This window comes from Octodon degus, unplaced genomic scaffold (assembly GCF_000260255.1).
Source record: "Octodon degus isolate 3935 unplaced genomic scaffold, OctDeg1.0 scaffold00225, whole genome shotgun sequence".
NCBI lineage: Eukaryota > Metazoa > Chordata > Mammalia > Rodentia > Octodontidae > Octodon > Octodon degus.
The window spans coordinates 1,256,922-1,274,700 of NW_004524801.1; the positions used below are offsets into that span (position 1 = coordinate 1,256,922).

Consider the following 17,779-nt stretch of genomic DNA (forward strand, 5'->3'; position numbering starts at 1 on the left):
CTGTAAACTCTGCTAATCAGGAGGCTGAGGCAGGAGGATCACTTGAGCCCAAGAGTTTGAGGCCTGCCTGGGTAATATAGTGACCACTCATCGCAAAGAAAGAATGGGAGGAGGAGGGTTGGAGAGTGGTAGAGTGCTCCCTTAGCATGTGTGAGGCCCAAGGTTCCAGTCCTAGTAACACAAGAAAGAAAAACGCAGAAATCATGCAGGAGTGAGGATGGGACTACTGCGCTGCGTAGTGGCTTTAGGAAGCCAAGTTAGAGGTGTGAGGTCTGTCGGGTTTTGAGAGGGGTTGGTTTCACAGTAATGCTACATGCACAAGCCAAAGGCACCGATTTTCAGGCCTTGCCTCTGTCCCCTCAAAGTCTCTGGGTGAGATAGAAAAGCACAAGTGGGCTCTCCACTTAAAAGAGAGATGATTGAAGAATAAAAATTAGGACACTGGTGCTGAACTAACTTATATGCTGCCCCTTCTCATCCTCTCTTTTCTTTTTCTTTCTTTCTTCTGTTGTGCATCATTATGGAATAATGAGAGATGATGTCACTTGAGAGAGAAAGGTAACATCTTCAGAAAACCTCCAAGAAATAGCACTGTGGCTCCCTGTTCCTTCTCTTGGGTCTTCCAGCTATTCTTGGTTGAGCCTGATATGGGTTTTCCCAGGGTAATTCCCAGCATACAGCCTCATAAATCAGGAAGAAGGCCTGATTCTCACTCTTATTGATGGTGTTGAACCATACCGTAAGGCTTGATAGGAACTCTAGTTTCACTTTGGAAAAAAAAAGATGTAATTTTATGTTTACCCTCTCATCCATCCCCAGAGACCTGATTTGCCTTCTATTGGCCAAGAAAAATCTGTATAGCCCAGGTTCTTTAAAAAGTGGAAATCTTGGCTTCAAAAGAAAACAAAAAATGAAAGAAAGACTCAGGCTGACTTACTCAATTTAATTCATTTCTGAGGAGGAGAAAATAAAACAGAGTGCAGATGTTGGAGAGAAAACCCAGTCTATGGCTTAGATGGACAGTGTTGCCTCAGAATATCAGTGAGAAAATGTCAAGTGAGGACCGGCTTTTGGAATTTATTACATTGGGTTAGGTGACAAATTTATTTATCCACCATCGTGGGCCTGGTATAGGGAGCTATCTGAAGACAGGCGTAGTAGAAAGTGACAAGAGCATTCCATGCAGTCTGCTTGCTCGTGTGGAGTGTGGATCTCATGTCCAAAGCCCAGCTCGGGTAGGCCAGCATAATAGTGATGGAAAGGGCTGCGCTGTGGCCGTGCTGGGGACGATGCCAACTCACTTTTAGCTCACTCTGCCATTTGGGAAAAGCTTATTATCTTCCAGTGCTTCTGAAAAAAACTCAAGATCTGGATTTTAATATAAAATTTATGTGATCTTCAAATGTTGGCAATGAATTCATTTGAAACAAACAACACATCTTAAGCTACCTTCACCCACCAGGGTATTTCTGGTGTAGAACTAAGAAAGTCTCCCTGGCAGGAAAGTCTCTTGAATTCCAAATCATTCCATACAGTTGCACAGTCATCCTTGTTCTCATGTGCTCATCTGTGGGGTTTTAAAATTTGTGTATATGCCCAGCCTCCACCTTCTTGGGAGTGGAGATTAAATACATACCTGCTATTTCCAAATTCTTCTGTACTTATCATAAAAGACCCATAACATAAAACTTCCTGTCCTAAGCATTATTCAAGTGCACAACACAAACAGCCCCGAGCAGATGCACACTGTTGTGTGACCACCCCAGCATCCGTGTTCAGAACTCTTAGAACCCTGGCCTCTGTCTGGATCAGTCCCTTTCCTACTCCCTGCCCGCCAGTCCTATGTTCTGTCAATTCAATCTTCATTCCTCCAGGTCCCTCCCATAAGTTAAATCCGACAGTATTTGTCCTTTTGTCGCCTGTCTAGTTCACCTAGCAGGGTGACCTCGAGGCTCATCCATGTTCTAACATATCGGAGTCATCTTCCTTTTAAGGCAGAATAGTCGTCCACGGTAGGTCTGCACTGTACTGTGTTTGCTTATTCTCTGTGGATGAACACCGTCTCTTAGCTCTCATGTACAGTGCTGCTGCTATGGCAAGCAGAAACATTGGCATGACAACTGGGATCTGACGGCAGATTTATTTTATATTGAGGGGCTTTGATCAGAATTATTCCCACAATATCAGGTCCCAAGGCTTAGGGAGGGAGGTTTTTATGGGGTTTGCAAGGCAAAGTATAAAGGAAGAGTATTCAGCTATCTTTGTTTTTTTATAATACGCATGATAGTGACCAGTTGTATGCATTACAGTGACCAGCTGTTTTTAAGAAACAAAAGTAACAGGAACCGTATACTGGTGTGAGGGGGCAGGGTTTTTAATATTTTAATTTTCCCCTTCTTTTAGTTTTCTAGCAAACTTTTGCTGGGCATGTAATAAGTGATTTTTAAAACAAGGTCCTACTAGAAACAGTAACATTAGGGCTGTTAGTGGTTCTGGTACAGGACCTGGTCAAGGGTTTTAATATAGTTTTTTTTTTAAAGTTGCTTTACCACAAAAAAAATTAGAACTAATAAAAAAAATGAAGTTGCTTTTAGGAAGAACCATAATTTAGGTCTTTTTTTTTTGTATCATTATTTTGGCAAGGGAATGAAGGAGTTAATCTGAATGTTCAATGTGCCTTGGATGTTTATTCAATTTTGGTTAAGTGTTTGACTAACTGTTTGTACAGCTAACAGGGGGTGGCGAAGCAAAGACCAGGGTAAGTAGCCTGAAAAGTCATAAGAAATAGAGGGAATATTGTGAATAGTGTCCTCAGTCTTTAGCCTTACATGGACTAGAGTCTGCAGTGACCAGTGCTGTGGCGTGATCCCTGTGCTGTTTATTCTCAGTAGACTTTAGAAAAGCTGTCTGGTTCAGGTAAATTTTTTAGAAATTTAGCAGGATTATGGAATGGTGTGTTTAAGACCAGATTTTTGAAACAGTAAGGGCTATTAATACGGTATGTGCATTGTTGTTTACAAGTGTAGCTGGATTTTTAGCCAACTTTCTATGGAGCTGGTTATAAGCTGTTTTTAAATTTGTTTTAGAGCTTTGTGGCCTGTATGCTATATGTAGTTTTGAAGTTATTTTTGCTATAAGTGCAGGCCCATTATTGTTGTTAATAGTTAAGGACAGGCAAAGTTTAAGCATTTTTTTTTAATAGCAGGATTCTATAAATTTTTGTTGCCCTTACAGTTTGGGTGGGGAATGCCGTAGGCCAGCCTGAGTAAATGTAGATGAATATTAAATTTATTTGTGTATTTTTAGGTCAGGGCCAGTGATGTGGATGCAAAAGTCTGAGTTGGCTGCAAGAACATGGATGTCAGCGCTGTGACTTGAGTTTGCAGAACGTACAGTGGAGACAGGTTTGGTTGTTTTCCACGAGTACCAGGTAAAGGTTTCCTGGCTGGGGTTGATGTTTTAGTTAATTGGATTCCTAGAGGGGTCTTAGGCCTCTGGATCAGATGGTTTCGAGAGCAGCCTTGGCATTTTTAATGGCAGATTTTCAACAGCAACAGGAAGCAGTAGCAGGGAAGCTCTGGTCAAAGTGATTTTGTTTAAGATGACCATAGCATATTTAGCCTGTTGAATTTTATTTTTAATAGAGCTACATTTATTTGTAAATAGGATATATTTTGCATTTTTTAGGGGGTTTATTTTTAAGTTTGTTTGGTTTAGGAATAGCTTATCAGTTAGTACCTGGCAGTCCACAGTTATTTAGGACGTTCAGCATAGCAATGTGGCACCTGGACAGTTAGGTTTTGGTCGAAGGTGAGTGTGTTAACTTTTCTGATTATTAGAGGGTGAAGGCAAGGGGGAGGTAGCCCATAGTGACTGGATTTAAGTATTTGCATAGGTAGGCCACTGGGGACTTCCAGGGGCTGACAGTGTGAGCAGACATTTTGGTTTTGCAATAGTAGGCACCATGTAGAAATAGTAAACTGGGGGTGCTGGTGGCCCTGGCCATGCACAGGTAGTGTGAGCAGCAGTACCAGGACCCACTGTTTGCCAATCTTGTGACCAAGGCTTCTAACCTTTGGGTGTTGTTGTGAGTCATGGAAGGCCATTTGCTCTACAATAGCTGATTTCTATCTGATATGGAGTTGTCTGTAAAATTTTAGGGTTTTTTAACTTTAAGAATGAACTTAAACTTTTTTCTATATATGGGAAGTAAAAATTGATTCCTGCATATAAAGCTGCTCAGCTTATAGGTAGATTGTCTCTGCATACAGACAAACCTAGCTCTCCTATTTGAAAAAGCCCATAGGAAGCATTTGAAAAAATGAATAAATTGTCTTTTAAGTCTGGACATAATATTTAACACATTCAAAATGTTAACTTTTTAAATAGGATGAAAATAGTAAAAAACCTATTAAAACAATACAGAATTTCAATGAACAAAGTAATAGGGTTTCAGCAATGGTTGTTATTTTGCATAGTTTTATTCAAATTAGTTCTTTAGATTACCAGATATAAGCATGCAAAACTGGTTTTAAAAAGTTATAATAAATTAAAAATGAGAAGAAAAAAGTTTTAGCATTAATTGCTCCTTTCAATAGACCAGCAGAAATCAGCAGTACAATTATCTAAGCTATACTGTATACATACATGAGCATATCTTTGTCTTTTTTCCATAATTTTATTGAGAGACAAATAGCAATGAGACAGTTTCAAATCAAATTAGTATGACAGTTTCAATAATTCACACATTGCATACTCTCTTCCTAGTGGTTATTTGCTGTACAAGATGCAGACATGATATCCTATTTACAAACACTGTTAGAACAAATCCCTCTATTCATTAAGAGAATGTAACTATATATCTATTTTTTCTTTTTCCTTTCCTTCTTTCGTCTTTTTTCTCATCCCAGTTGTATGTTTCCTATGAACAGATTCTTTCCCTTTCACAGTATCTATTGTATCTTTCAGATTTTATTTACTCTTTTAGGTTCTTACACTCGTGAGACAATATTATGTTTGCTCCTGTGGTTCTGATTTATTTCACTTATAAGAATGATCTCTAGTTGCATCCATTTACCTATAAAAGCCTCAAGTTTACTGGAAACCTCTTTAATAAATTGTGCTGGAAAAACTGGCTTTCCACATGCTGAAGACCAAATTTAGACCTATGTCTATCACCATGAAATAAACTAAAGTCAAAATGGATCAATGATTTAAATATTAAAACAGAAATACTAAATTTACTGGAGGAGAAAGTAGGTAGAAATCTTGAAGATGTAGGGGTAGGTAGAGAGTTCATGAACAAAAACCAAACAGCATGGGAAGTACTTCAAAACAGCAACAACTGGGATCTCATCTTTTAAAAAATGTTTCTGCACTTCAAAAGAAATTACCAACAGAGTTAAAAGAAAACTCATGAATAAGGGAAAAAATTTAGCTAGTTATCCCTCAGACATAAGATTTCAATCTAAAACATATAAAGAATTTTAAAAACTCAGATCCCCCCAAATTCAAAGACCTAATCTAAAAGTGGGCATCTGAGATGAATACATACTTCTCAGATAAAGAAATATGAATGACAAATAAATGTATGAAAATGTTCAGCATCATTGTTATTCAACAAATGCAGATTAAAACAACACTGAGATTCCATCTCACCACACAGTGAATGGCTGTCATCAAGAAGTCAACCAATAGCAAAGGCTGGAGAGGCTGTGGAGAGAAAGGAACTCCTCTACATTGTTGGTAGGAGTACAGACTGGTGCAAACACTGTGGAAATCATTATGGAGATTCCTTCAAAAGCTAGGATTGGAGATCCCATTCAAGCCAGCTATTCCCCTCCTGGGTATCATTTTAAAAGAACTGAACACGTCATAACACAATGATACATGTGCATTCATGTTTATAGCAGCACAATTTGTCGTAACTAAATCTTGGAAATAACCCAAATGCCCATCAACTGAGGAATGGATAAAAAAGATGTGGTAGTCTTACACAGTGAGTATTACTTAGCTAACAAAAAAATTTGAACAACCACACTAGAAATTTGCTGTCCACCCCCTGTCTTTGTGAACCATGTCCTGAGGGTCAAAGTATGTGCAGTAATGGAGTACGGGTGGGATCAAGACACATGATGAATATAATTTAAAAAGTTAATTACAGAGTAATACATATTTCCATCAATGCCCCCAAAATATCCCCTAGTCCTTTAATCGCACCTCTCACACTTATTGAAGCAAGTCTACAAGTCTTCTTTCCTCTTTCATATGAGATGATTGAAAAAATACAGTGGATGCTTCTGCCAACAGAAGTATTTACAAACCTAGCTTTCTGTGCCATCCAACAGAAACCCAGGTTTGTAAAAACCCTACAGCATGCCCTTATTCACTTTATTTACCAGATGTGGCACTGTGTGATATCTGTTTATCCCCCAAAGTCAAAATAACCACAAAAGACAAAGGTTTTGAATTGACAATGCAACTAAGGATGCCCATGAAAGACTTCAGAACTGCTTCAGAAAGTAGCCTTAATGATGCAATGAGGGTGTTCAAACTGAGAAGAGTATTTTGAGGAGATTCATGGCAATGTATCTTATACTGCAATAAATTAAGGAAAAATAGTTAAGTGTTCACCATATCTTTTGATTACACTGGTTAAGTGTGGGAAGCCACCATTATTGGCAAAACAAAATGCTTTATTTTACTCAGTTCAGCTGATGGAAGGGGACCCACCCTGCCTCCCATTAATTTTCAAGTGTCCCGTGGTACAGTCACTCAGGTGCACACAGTCATGCCTTCCTGGCCCAGGCAATCCGTTTAAACTGTTGATATTTTGTTCATCAAAGGCTTTTGCATCCATTTGACTTTTAAAAAATGTATTAAAATACTACTTATGCTGATCACTGGCAGTTGATTCCCTGTTCAATTTGTGCCCCAAAGCAAGTGCTGCACTTGCCTAACCTCGGTCCTGGCCCTATCTGCTTCCCAGTGCCTGATTGTGTCCTAAGACCTGAGTAGCACAAAGCAGTTCTCATCTAAGTAAGCTCATTTGGGAGTCAAGATGATCAGAGTATGTTTCTGACTGCCCTGTTGGCCAGTGTGAAATGATTGTTTAATTAATAGGACTGAATGAAAAATATTACTATTTAAAACTTGAACGATGTGAGATGTGAGATGGAGAAGGAAATGTATGAAAAATATATGTATGAAAAATAAATGTATGAAAATGTTCATACATTTATTTATGCAATGTGTATGTTCTTTAGATTACCATGTGTATGCAATGTGTTATGCAATGTGTATGCAATGTGTTAATTATTGAAACTGTCCTTCCAATTTGGTTTGAAACTGTCTCATTGCTATTTGTTTCTCAATAAAATTATGGGAAAAAAAACTTGAACCTGGGGGAACAACCCACCCGGCCACCCCCCCCCATCCCTCTCTTGGACAGGAGCTTTCTCTCCCTCAATAAATATATTCTGCTCATAAAAAAAAAAAAAATGTATTGAAAACTTGAACCTGAAAGGGCTTTATACTTCCCTCCCTGTTTCCTTCTTCTCTCCTTCCCTCTTTTCTTCCTCCCTTTTCCCTTCTTCCCTCCGTCTTTTCTCCCTTACTCTCTCCTTCCTTCTTTCCTTCTCCACCCCCCCCCCAACTCCTTTCCTTCTTCCTTTCTGTGGAATAAACTCAGGCTGAACCCCATGCTGGGCACTGCCCCTGGAATTCCAATGCTAGCCAGCACTATTTGGCCACCTGATTGCTGGCTGGCCCCTGTAGGCAGGTGTTCAGTAGATGTTGGAGGAAGGTGTGGGTCTCCATGGCAAATACCCAGCCAGCCTCCCAGGTGGGGGATGGGGCAAGCCCGCCCCCAACCCTGGTGGGGCTCTCCTGGGGCTGACTGAGCCCCATTCATCTCCCATGTGCAGATGACTCAGCCAATGATTTCAGTCACCAGCCTGGTGTTTATGCCACTTGCCACAAACCGGTGGACACTGTTTGGAGCTGTCCTAAGCTGACGCTCTGCTGGTGGAGAATGACATCCAGTCAGCTTGTGGCCTCTGGGGCCCAAACAGCTGAAACGCCAAGGCTTCTAAAGAACCCATTGTATGCTGGCCCATGGCAGCAGCAAGGACAGGTGGGGTCCAGAGGCCCCTCCCTAGCTGCCACAGAGCCGGGCACTGCAGAGTGGGGCTGCCCGGGAAGGCAGGTTGTAAACACTGCGGGCCAGGCTGGGGAGCATGAAGTAGCTTCACTCCTTGCAGTACATTTTCAACTGATGATGCTGCCTGCAGTTGCCCTTATTCATGAATCTCAAGCGGAGCTGAGAATGACAGAGCCCAATGTACTGTTTCTTCAGTACTGATTTTTTTTTTTTTTTTTTTTTTTTGCGGAACTGGGGATTGAACTCATGCCCTTCTGCTTGCCAGGGAAGCACTTATTCTACTAAGCCATCGCCCTGGCCCCCTGTTTCTTCAAGCAACCATCACAGTGCACAAAGTTGTGCAAAAATCTATTTCCAGCCAGTGAAGAAAAAAGGGTTTAGGGTGACTACACACTACTTCATGTCACCCCAGTGAGGTGAAAAAGACAGGCACAGCATCCACATGGCTACCTCCAAAGTCACGGGGAAGTGGTTAGACCACACTGGGGGCAACCAAACAGGAACATTAGTGTTTGACAGCACTTGGAGAAATACAACACTCTGGCAGAGGCTAGGGTGGAGGGTGAACCACATCTAGCTGCTCCCTTCTGTCTTGCCTGGGTGCAGCCCACTCCTCCCTCCCATCCAGCATGACTTTTCCCTACACCTGGGGTGCAAGCTATGTTACAGCTCTGACATCTCTCCATCTGAGTCCTTGTGGGTCTCTGTGAAGGTCACAATACCAAAATACCAAAGGTGTCTTCCAATGCTCTGGAACCAAGTTGACACCATCGCAAGTGCACTCAAAAGCTTTCTATGAAATGGGGTGCTGAGTGGCCAGTGTCATTCTTTTCCTGTACTGGAGATGCCATACAGGGGAATGGTGCTGATTGTTTCCCCCTCACAAGGCTGTGCTTGGTAAAGCAAAGGGTTGTGAGCAGCCGGAACTGCAGAGGGAGCAGCCAGAAGTCCCTGAATGACACAAAACACTGCACTCTGATTGGCAACCTGGGTAGATACAACATTATCAAATTGAATGTCTTCTTTGGTGATTCTTTATCTGCTCAACTCATTTTTTTATGATTTGGGTTGATTTAGGGCCAGGACACTTAGCAGTCCCTGTAGGATCAAGAACATCGATGTCTCAAAGGATAGGTGATGGCTGTCTTTTGCCCCAGGTGCATCCAGAATATCTCATGGCCACACACCCTAATGTCAAGCCCCACCACACCAGGACATTTTGGAAATAAAAATGAAAGACTGAGACAGCTACTATGTGGTTCCTGGCAGCGGAAGGGAGTAGAGAGTCTGCTGGCTGCACTTGGGGGTGTGCTCGAATCCTTCTGTCACAGGGATGGAGCAGCTATGGCTGAGTGGGGGGTAGCACTGGGTCCTTGTCCAACAGCTGAGGGCGAGGCAGGAAAATGACACTGATCTGCCTTACAGGAGACTTTGGGGACAGTCCTCGAGGACAGTTCTACTCCTTTGCTTCTAGATTTCCCTCAGTTGGCCTCAGCTTCCTCCATTTCTACTTCTTCATGATTCTATTTTCTCATCCATAAAATGAGGATCGCACAGGCACCCCCAAAATGGAGTAAAAGCTTGCAATATTCTTGGCACCTCCCACAATACTGACCCATCTCAATTCCATTATTTTTGTTATTGTTAGCACTACTCGACCACTTTTCCTGTAAGTTGCTCCTGCTTCCCATCTGCCTGCCTGCCTGCCTCCTGGTGAAATGGCATTTTCTTTCTTTCTTTCTTTCTTTCTTTTCTTTCTTTCAATCCATAGAGATATCTTTACATCTGATCTTGTTATTTTGAAGTCTCCTGGTTATGACTTTGGCATTCTCTAAGGAGTTCCCCACGTTCCCTAGAAGCTTCTGAGACACAATAGCTCTTCTTGGATCCCAGTGCTGGGGACCAATGAAAAGACTTTTTCCTGGGCCCATTACCTACCTCTGACTTGTATACCAGGTGAAGGTCCAGGTGCAGGATCCAGGTATATGGTCAGATATATCTGTCCTCTACCCCAGGAGTTTGGCTGCAGCCAGCACCTCCTGGTGTGGAGGTGCCTCTTGGAAAAGCACTTGGCGAAAAATGCTTACCACATTGAGAAAACGGTCCACCAGCATCAGCATGTTCACTGTCTTGGTGAAAACACTAGTAGCAACAGCACCAGAGAAAGCCAGTAAGTCACAATTTTCCCTCCCTCCTGCTGTGCTGGCTACGAGCTGTCTGGTTCTTTGCTTTCTGAAACCCTAATGACAAACATGTCACCATCAGAGGATCTCTTGTGGGATTTGCCTCTGCCTCTGCCACTCCCTGTCACTAATCTGGGCCTCCCTCAGGGATGCAGGGAGGCTGCCACAGACAGTTCAGGTGGTTCAACTGTGACCAGGTTGGCTGGGAAGGGATTGATTGGTCTGAGTCCATGTCACAGACTCCATCCCTGGGGTGAGACTGAGGGCTTTGCAGAGAAGCTAAAAACAATATGAAATACACAGTAAAAATTGTGAACCAAAGGTTAGCTGGGGAAGGCTGAAGCATGAAGAGTGTCATGAGTTAGAGGCCAGCCTGAGCCACGTAGTAATTCAAGGTCAGCCTGGACTACATAGTGAGATCTTATGTAAAAAATAAATAAATAAATAAAAATAAAAACCACAATAAACAAAAGTACAAAAAAAAAAAAAAAAAAGACCAAAGTCAGAGATGTGCAAAGTAATCAAGAAGAACATGATCAGCCTGGGTGGGTGGGAATCTCCAGGGAGATGTCCCAGGGAATCTGCACCCCCCATTCTTGGTTTCTACCCTTCCAGGTCACACCCAGGAGCAGCTTTGCCTCCCCAGGTGGACACTGGCATCACGCCTTCACCATCTGTATGGGCTTAAATCTTAGTCCTGAACTTCTCAGACCTCAGTTGCTGTACGTAGTGACAGAAGGGGAAGGAAAGACTTGTAAGTTCTGCTGTGCTGCAGACTCAAGGACCCCGAGATAGAATCTGCCATCTGCAGCCTTCGCCCGGCAGTCGGTGGCCCACCTTTGTGCTCTGTAGTGGTAGCTGTGGGAGTTGTAGTAGATGTAGAAGCTGCTTCACCCACTCCAGAGAATTTTAATCCAAATTCCAATGTTATGCCACCAAGTATTCTAGATGAGGTTGTTGGGGCACCAAAATAAGAGCCCTGTAGCAGCTGTGGAGGTAGAAACATTTGATATTGAAGTAAACAGCATGGTGCTTGAGCGAATAGCAGTAGTGACAGCAGTCAATGCTGGAATCAAACCATTGTGTGGTTTACGGAGCAAATAAGTAAGCTCCTGAGATTGCACAGTAAACAAAGAGGCTGGCAGGCCTCCTGGAGCCTGAAAGAAGTGGTCTCTCAGCCGGGGGAAAGTGAACAGAACTCCTAAAAATTAATTTGCTGCTGGGTGTGGTGGTGCGAACCTGTAAGCCCAGCATGCTAGGAGGCTGAGTCAGGAATATTGAAACTTTATTTATTTATTTATTTTGTGGAACTGGGGATTGAACTCAGACCCTTGCACTTGCCAGGGAAGTGCTTTTTCTACTGAGCCATTTCCCCGGCCCCAATATTGAAACTTTAAGCTCATCCAGGGAAACTTAGTGATTTAGAGAAAACTTGCCTCAAAAAAACAACAAAGCAAAACAAAATGTAAGAACTTGGAATATAGCTCAATGCATATGCCCTGCATTTAATCCCCAGTAATGAAAAAAAAATAATTTATAGCATTTCTGGGGAGGAGGGGGAGGGCTAATTTGAGGTCTTAAAGGAATATATTGTTACTCTATATTCACAACTTATATTTGGCAGAATAAGCTGATCTTTATTTGAAAGCAATATTTAAAATAATTTCCCTGCAACTAAGTTCTGCCTGATGAAAGCAACTATTTTAGAAAAACATGACCTTTTCCAACCTGCTGCCCTGTGAGTCTACCTCCATGAAGGTAGCAATCTTGTTGACTATGAATATACAGGGGGAGAAGGGTAATAAATAAGCAAGAAATGCCTTTGGAAAGAAACATGCTCCCCTGACCCACCACCGTGTGCCCGCAGGAGGCCAAAGCTCCTATTTAGCTACTCTTTCAAACTATCATCTTGCACTGGCACCTTGTTAAAATAATCCGTATGGCAGAAAGAAAAGCCCTTCTGGCTGGCTTTCTTTATCAGTGACGAAGGCCACCAAAGGTCTAGCTTGCAGGCTCCGGCTCAGATCAGTGGCAGCTACCTTATACCCAACCTCACCTGCTTATCTGACTGATCAGCAAAAATTAGACACACTGACCTAGGTGTGCAGTGTGAAAGCAATGTTGCTCATAATCTGAACTTCAGCAAAGTGAAATCTTTTCCATGTTTGGGTATAGGCTCTTTGATGGAACCACCTGCCTTCCAGGTTATATTTAAGGTACAGATTATACCAGATATGATCTGTTTCCATTAGTGGAAGATGCCTGCAAATAGACTATCACTGTGATCTAGGCAAATCCCACAGTGCATTTAACCTGCCCTCTGTTTACTGACTGCTCACCTGATCTTCAATACGTACACCGGCATAATGTCTCAGGCCTGGTGTATTTTTCCCTTTAGGTTCTGTTTGCTGTAATTGCTGGGTCTGTACATCGGTGGTTGCCTGGATACAGGAACATTTTTGGCAGCAAGCCACATCTTCCTTTGATGGATCTTTTAAGGCCTAGTGTACCTTTTGCAAGGAACCTGCCTAAGATCCTTCCTGCTTTCTCACCCTCTTCAAAGATTAAACTGGTCCATTTGCACAAAGCCCACTCCAGCTAAAATCAAGTGAGGTGGGCCATTTATCTAGGCCCTTTACTGGGATGATCTAAACTTCAAATTAAAAAAAAAAAACCCACTCACTTTGAGCTCTGAGCTCAACATATACCCCTTAGCTGAAACCTTGTGTGGACACAATGCTATAGATATATTGATACAGTTAACTTTGCATTGTTGACACATACATGATCACTTTTATTTTGTCTTACAGGGTCCTGAATACCTACTGATGCAACTTTTAGGATATAAACTTCATACAAGGAGCAAGTCTGCTAATTCCCCCTTTGCACAAAGGTCATTAAGATGATATACGTAAATAAATATTTTGATGGCAACCAAAACAGCCCTGAATATCCTTGAAATTCATCCAAAATCTTCTGCCATTCTGGAAATTATGTTAGGATATGATTTTCTTGGCAGTTTTCTAATCTGCAGCTTTCTGGTTTTAGAGATAGCTTTTGGAATGGCAGTGGCACTGAGGGTGCTGAAGTCATTAAAACTTGGAGGGATTAGTGGTCTGTTTCTAATCTCTAGACATACATACTTTTATGAAGAACCAGATTTGGATTTCATTTAGTTGTAGATGTCTACTTTTCCTTTCTGTTCCTTGTTAAGATGTAAGGTAAGGAAGAACAGGCACACAATGAGTAGGAGGCCAGATTCAAACTGATTTTAAGTGTTGCTGGAAGAGTAGTGAGACCTCCTGCCCTGGGCACTGGCATTGCATTTCTAGCCAACACCCTTTCCTGTGGTCCTGAGGGAAGGCTCACACAAACCCACCCACGTAGACAAAACCCATACCTGGGTTTTCCTTAACTTTCCCCTTGGTTAAAAAGGACATTGGGTTCCTTTGCTGTGTCCCTAAATGTAAACAGTGGTTGGAACTCAGAAATGTTTAAATATGAGACATGTGCAAGTCAGCACTCCAAAGTCTGCTTTCCATCACCAACTGGACAGAAGAACTTTCTTGATCTCCAGAAGAATTAAGTGATGTCCAAAGCAATAATTTCCAGGAAGACAATTCCAATCTCGTTTAAATTGCCGAGACATGGGAAACTCATGCCTGTTGGCTGTGTTGACGCCTCTGTCCACTAAGAAAAGCTTGGGCTTTCTGAGATGTTTAGGTTAAAGCTAATGCTATGATAAATGCATTGCTTGATTCCTTTTATTATTTGCTGTACTGGACACTGAATCCAGACACTTTGTGCTGAACTACCTCATCAGCCATTTAAATTATTTTAAAATTTTGTGATGGAGTCTCACATAATCCCCAAATGGCCCAGGCTGGACTAGAATTTGTGATTCTCCTGCCTCAGTCTCCTGGAGTCCAGGAATTATAGATATGTGACACAATGCCTGGCTGCTTCTTCTTCTTCTTCTTCTTCTTCTTCTTCTTCTTCTTCTTCTTCTTCTTCTTCTTCTTCTTCTTCTTCTTCTTCTTCTTCTTCTTCTTTCCCCCCATGGAAGAAGCTATACATAAAAAAGATCCAGTCCCAACACAGGGTCAAGAGCTAATTCCTGGAATTTCCTTCCTCCCTTCTCTGGCCCACCCACCCACTCAGTCCCCTACAGTTCTTACATTTGCAACTGAGGCCTGAACTTCAACTGCAGTTGCCTGTTTCATGCGTTATTTTATAATTTAAGAAGTCAGGTCTTAAAATGGGAAACCCTAGTCGTTTAAGGATTTTTCACTCCTGAATCCACCGGGATACAAGGAATTAAAAAAAAAAAAAATTAACGAACAAATCAGACAAAAAATGTAAAAACTGGACATTAAATGTTTTATTTTGTTCATTCTATACAGCTCGAGAGAACGAAGTTAGAGATAAAATAAAACGCCAGTTTAATTCGGCTACTATGGACACCCAAATACTGTGGACATAAAAAACAAAGCAAACTGCTGAAAGAGCACAAAATAACCTTGGGTAATTTGCTAACGCCGCTGTCACAAATCAGGCCGCTCACAAGGACACTTGAGCTGCAAAGCTGCGACTAGAAACGCTCGCGGGTGCGCTGGTACAGGACCCCGAAAGTGCGCGGAGGAACTGCGAAAAAGCGCAGTCCGAGGCCACCACTGCAGCTGGACGCGCTGGCGCTGTTTGGGTTCTGGCTGCTCCCCCTCCGCATCTTCTAATGAGGTTAATTAGAGAGCTTCGCAAGAACGGCGACAGTGAAATGTCTTGTTACCTATTTGAGTAAATCTGGAAATCTGATAGCGTGAACGGTGCTTGCTTTTTGTTTTGACATAAGCTCAAAGTTTGACTTAGGCTGCCTGTAAGAAGGGGAGACGAAAAGTGATTCTGAGTCCTAACCTGTCTCGGTAAGACCCCAGGATTGATGCTTAAAAATAGCATTCTAACCTCCTGGCTACAAAAGCAGACCGAATTTCCAATCCTGCATACCCAGCTACCCTGGAACTGTCATTGCCCGCATCTGCAGCACCGAGACGCCCCATGCGGGGCCGCTGAGGGTCGGTGCATCTACGGCGATCCTGACGGTCTGCACCGAATAACTGGTCTTTCTCGGTCTCCTGGGGTCTGGCAGCCTCCTTTGACAGAACCTGGCCCTGGCCAGTGGGGACAGGTTGAGAGCCGCCGCCTGGAGGGGACACTCCCAGGAGGTCGCGCTCAGGGATGGCCTCTCGCCTCACCCCGGGCGATCCGAAGCCACAGCACCGCCTTCTAAAATCCATGCCAGCCCCGCGAAGCTCACACCTCCAGGGACGGGGACAGCGATGCGCTGGGTGAGAGCGGAAGGTGCGCTTGCTTTCTGTCCTAAGCAGGAGAAATCGACCTGGAGCGCAAACAGCTCCCATGCGTCAAGGAACATCCGCTGCTTGGGTCACCTTCATTTCCCAGGGCTGCGGGTAGGGAACGAGGCGCCCCATAATCCCTTCCTCTGATCCAGAAATGGTTCCAAACGCCCCCCTTACTCGGGATCGCTCTCCCCGGATTTAGGGCGCAGGGGAGCGAAGAAACTGGGCGGCGGAAGACCAGTCCGAGATGGCGCTCCTTCCCGGGCCCAGGACGGCCCTCACTTGGAGAACTGAGCCTGCACCGCGGCCAGGCCCAGGCCTGCGGGGACTAGGTGCGGGAACTTGCACACGGCGCAAGTGCAGAGGCCGGGGCCCGCCGCCGCACCACCCGGGAGCGCGAACTGGCCACAGGGTGGCTCATCGAGCGCCAGCGACAGGTACTTTGCCGGGCGCAGCGCGTCGGGGGGCCCCATAGCCCCGGGGGCCAGGAGCACTGAGCCCGGAGCAGCGGCTAGCAAGGGCAGGCCAGCAAGCAGCAGGCGCGGCGCCGCGGGCCCTGCGCCCTCGCCGAGCGCGCGGCGCAGCTCCTGCAGTGAGCTGCCCAGCAGCAGGATGTAGTTGCGGGCGAGAAGCAGCGTGGCGATCTTGGAGAGCTTGCGACCGGGTGCGCCCTGGCAGTGTGCGGCCGAGTAGGGCAGGATGACCTCGCGCAGCGCGTCCATGGCCAGGTTCAGGTCCTGCATGCGCTTCCGTTCGCGGCTGTTGATCTTGCGCCGCAGTTGCTGCTGTTGCTCCTCTTTGGCGTCTGCTCCGGCGCTCGCGTGCGCGCCGGACCCAGCGCGGGTGCCGGGCGGTTCGGCGGGAGCCTCGGGCTTCTCGCGCGCAGCTTTGGGGAGGAGGAGGGGTGCCGTGGTGCAAGAGGAGGAAGTGGAGGAGGAAGAGGAGGAAGAGGAAGGCGGCTGCCGGTAGCCCACCAGCTCGTACAGGGAGGCCCCGAGCTGTACTTCTCCCGGCCGCTGTGGCCGCAGCATGGTTACCGGGGCCGCGTTCACGCGCGCCTGGGAAACCGCATAGTACATCTGGGAGGCGGTGGGGGCAGCCTCGGGCGCCCTTCAGGAACGCCCCGGGGTGGGCCGGTCGGCAGGGCGCCCCTCCCCGTGGACCTGCGCGCGGGCAGCGGATGGCGGGGCAGCTGCCCGCGCCCGACCCCTTTAAACCCGGCTTGGGAACCTGCGGAGACAGCAGTTGGCGGGTGGCAGCCAATCGAGGCCCTAGGCCCCGCGCAGGCGTGTGTTCATTGGCCGCCTATGCTCAGCCGGCGCGGAGGTGCGGCTGGCAGCGCTTGAAGAGGTTATTGTGAGCGCCGGTGTTGCAGGGCTGAGCCCCAGGGAGCCGAATGCTGGGTGCCTTGGGATGCGCGCGACAGGGCTGGTCAAGAAGGTCTGGTTCCACCCATCAAGTTAAAACACGCTTCCCTCCCTCTAGTTGCTTCCCTCTGCCTTTACTAATTTTTTCTTTCTTTCTTACTTTCTTTGTACGTACACATTTAAAAAATCACGGTCAGATATTCATAACATCAAATTTATCATCTTACTCTTCTCTAAGAGAACAGTTCCCGAGTGGTGACTACTGTACATTCAGATTGTTGTGTATCTAGTTTCCAGAACGCCTCATCTTTCAGGAAAGAAACTCTACAGCCATTAAGCAATTCCACACTCTCCTGCTCCAACTCCTGGCAACCACTGTTCTGTGTTCTGCGCGCATGAATTTGTTCTGCTCTGGGCATCTCCTATAAGTAGGATCATGCAGTGCTTGTCGATTAGTGACTGGCTAACTTCACTTGGCATAGTGTCTGTAACTTTCTGCCATGTGGTAGCCTGCATCCAAATTTTCTTTCTTTTTAAGGCCAAGTAATAGATTCTTTTCTGTGTGTCTCCTTTCCTTAGCCATTCATTCGTGGGTGGACACTTTGGTAGCTTCCACTTTTTGGTTCTTGTGAATATGCTTGTATAAGTTTGAGTGTAATGTGGTTTTGAATACCTGATTTTCTCCCAGGTTTGGAGAAGTCAGTTTCTTTCCTT

At 44.7% G+C, this 17,779-nt stretch overlaps 1 protein-coding gene across 1 annotated transcript; it reads right to left on the minus strand.

Moving 5' to 3' along the window:
• Window positions 1–15,976: 15,976 nt before the first annotated feature.
• Window positions 15,977–16,804, minus strand: Olig1 (oligodendrocyte transcription factor 1). Its single transcript, XM_004645340.1, has one exon. The coding sequence runs from the start codon at window positions 16,775–16,777 to the stop codon at window positions 15,977–15,979; it is 801 nt and encodes a 266-aa protein (XP_004645397.1). The 5' UTR covers window positions 16,778–16,804.
• Window positions 16,805–17,779: the final 975 nt, after the last annotated feature.

What these genes read in the sequence shown, in the direction of transcription:
- Olig1 (XM_004645340.1), bottom strand. Translation starts at nt 16,777, where the DNA reads ATGTACTATGCGGTTTCCCAGGCGCGCGTGAACGCGGCCCCGGTAACC.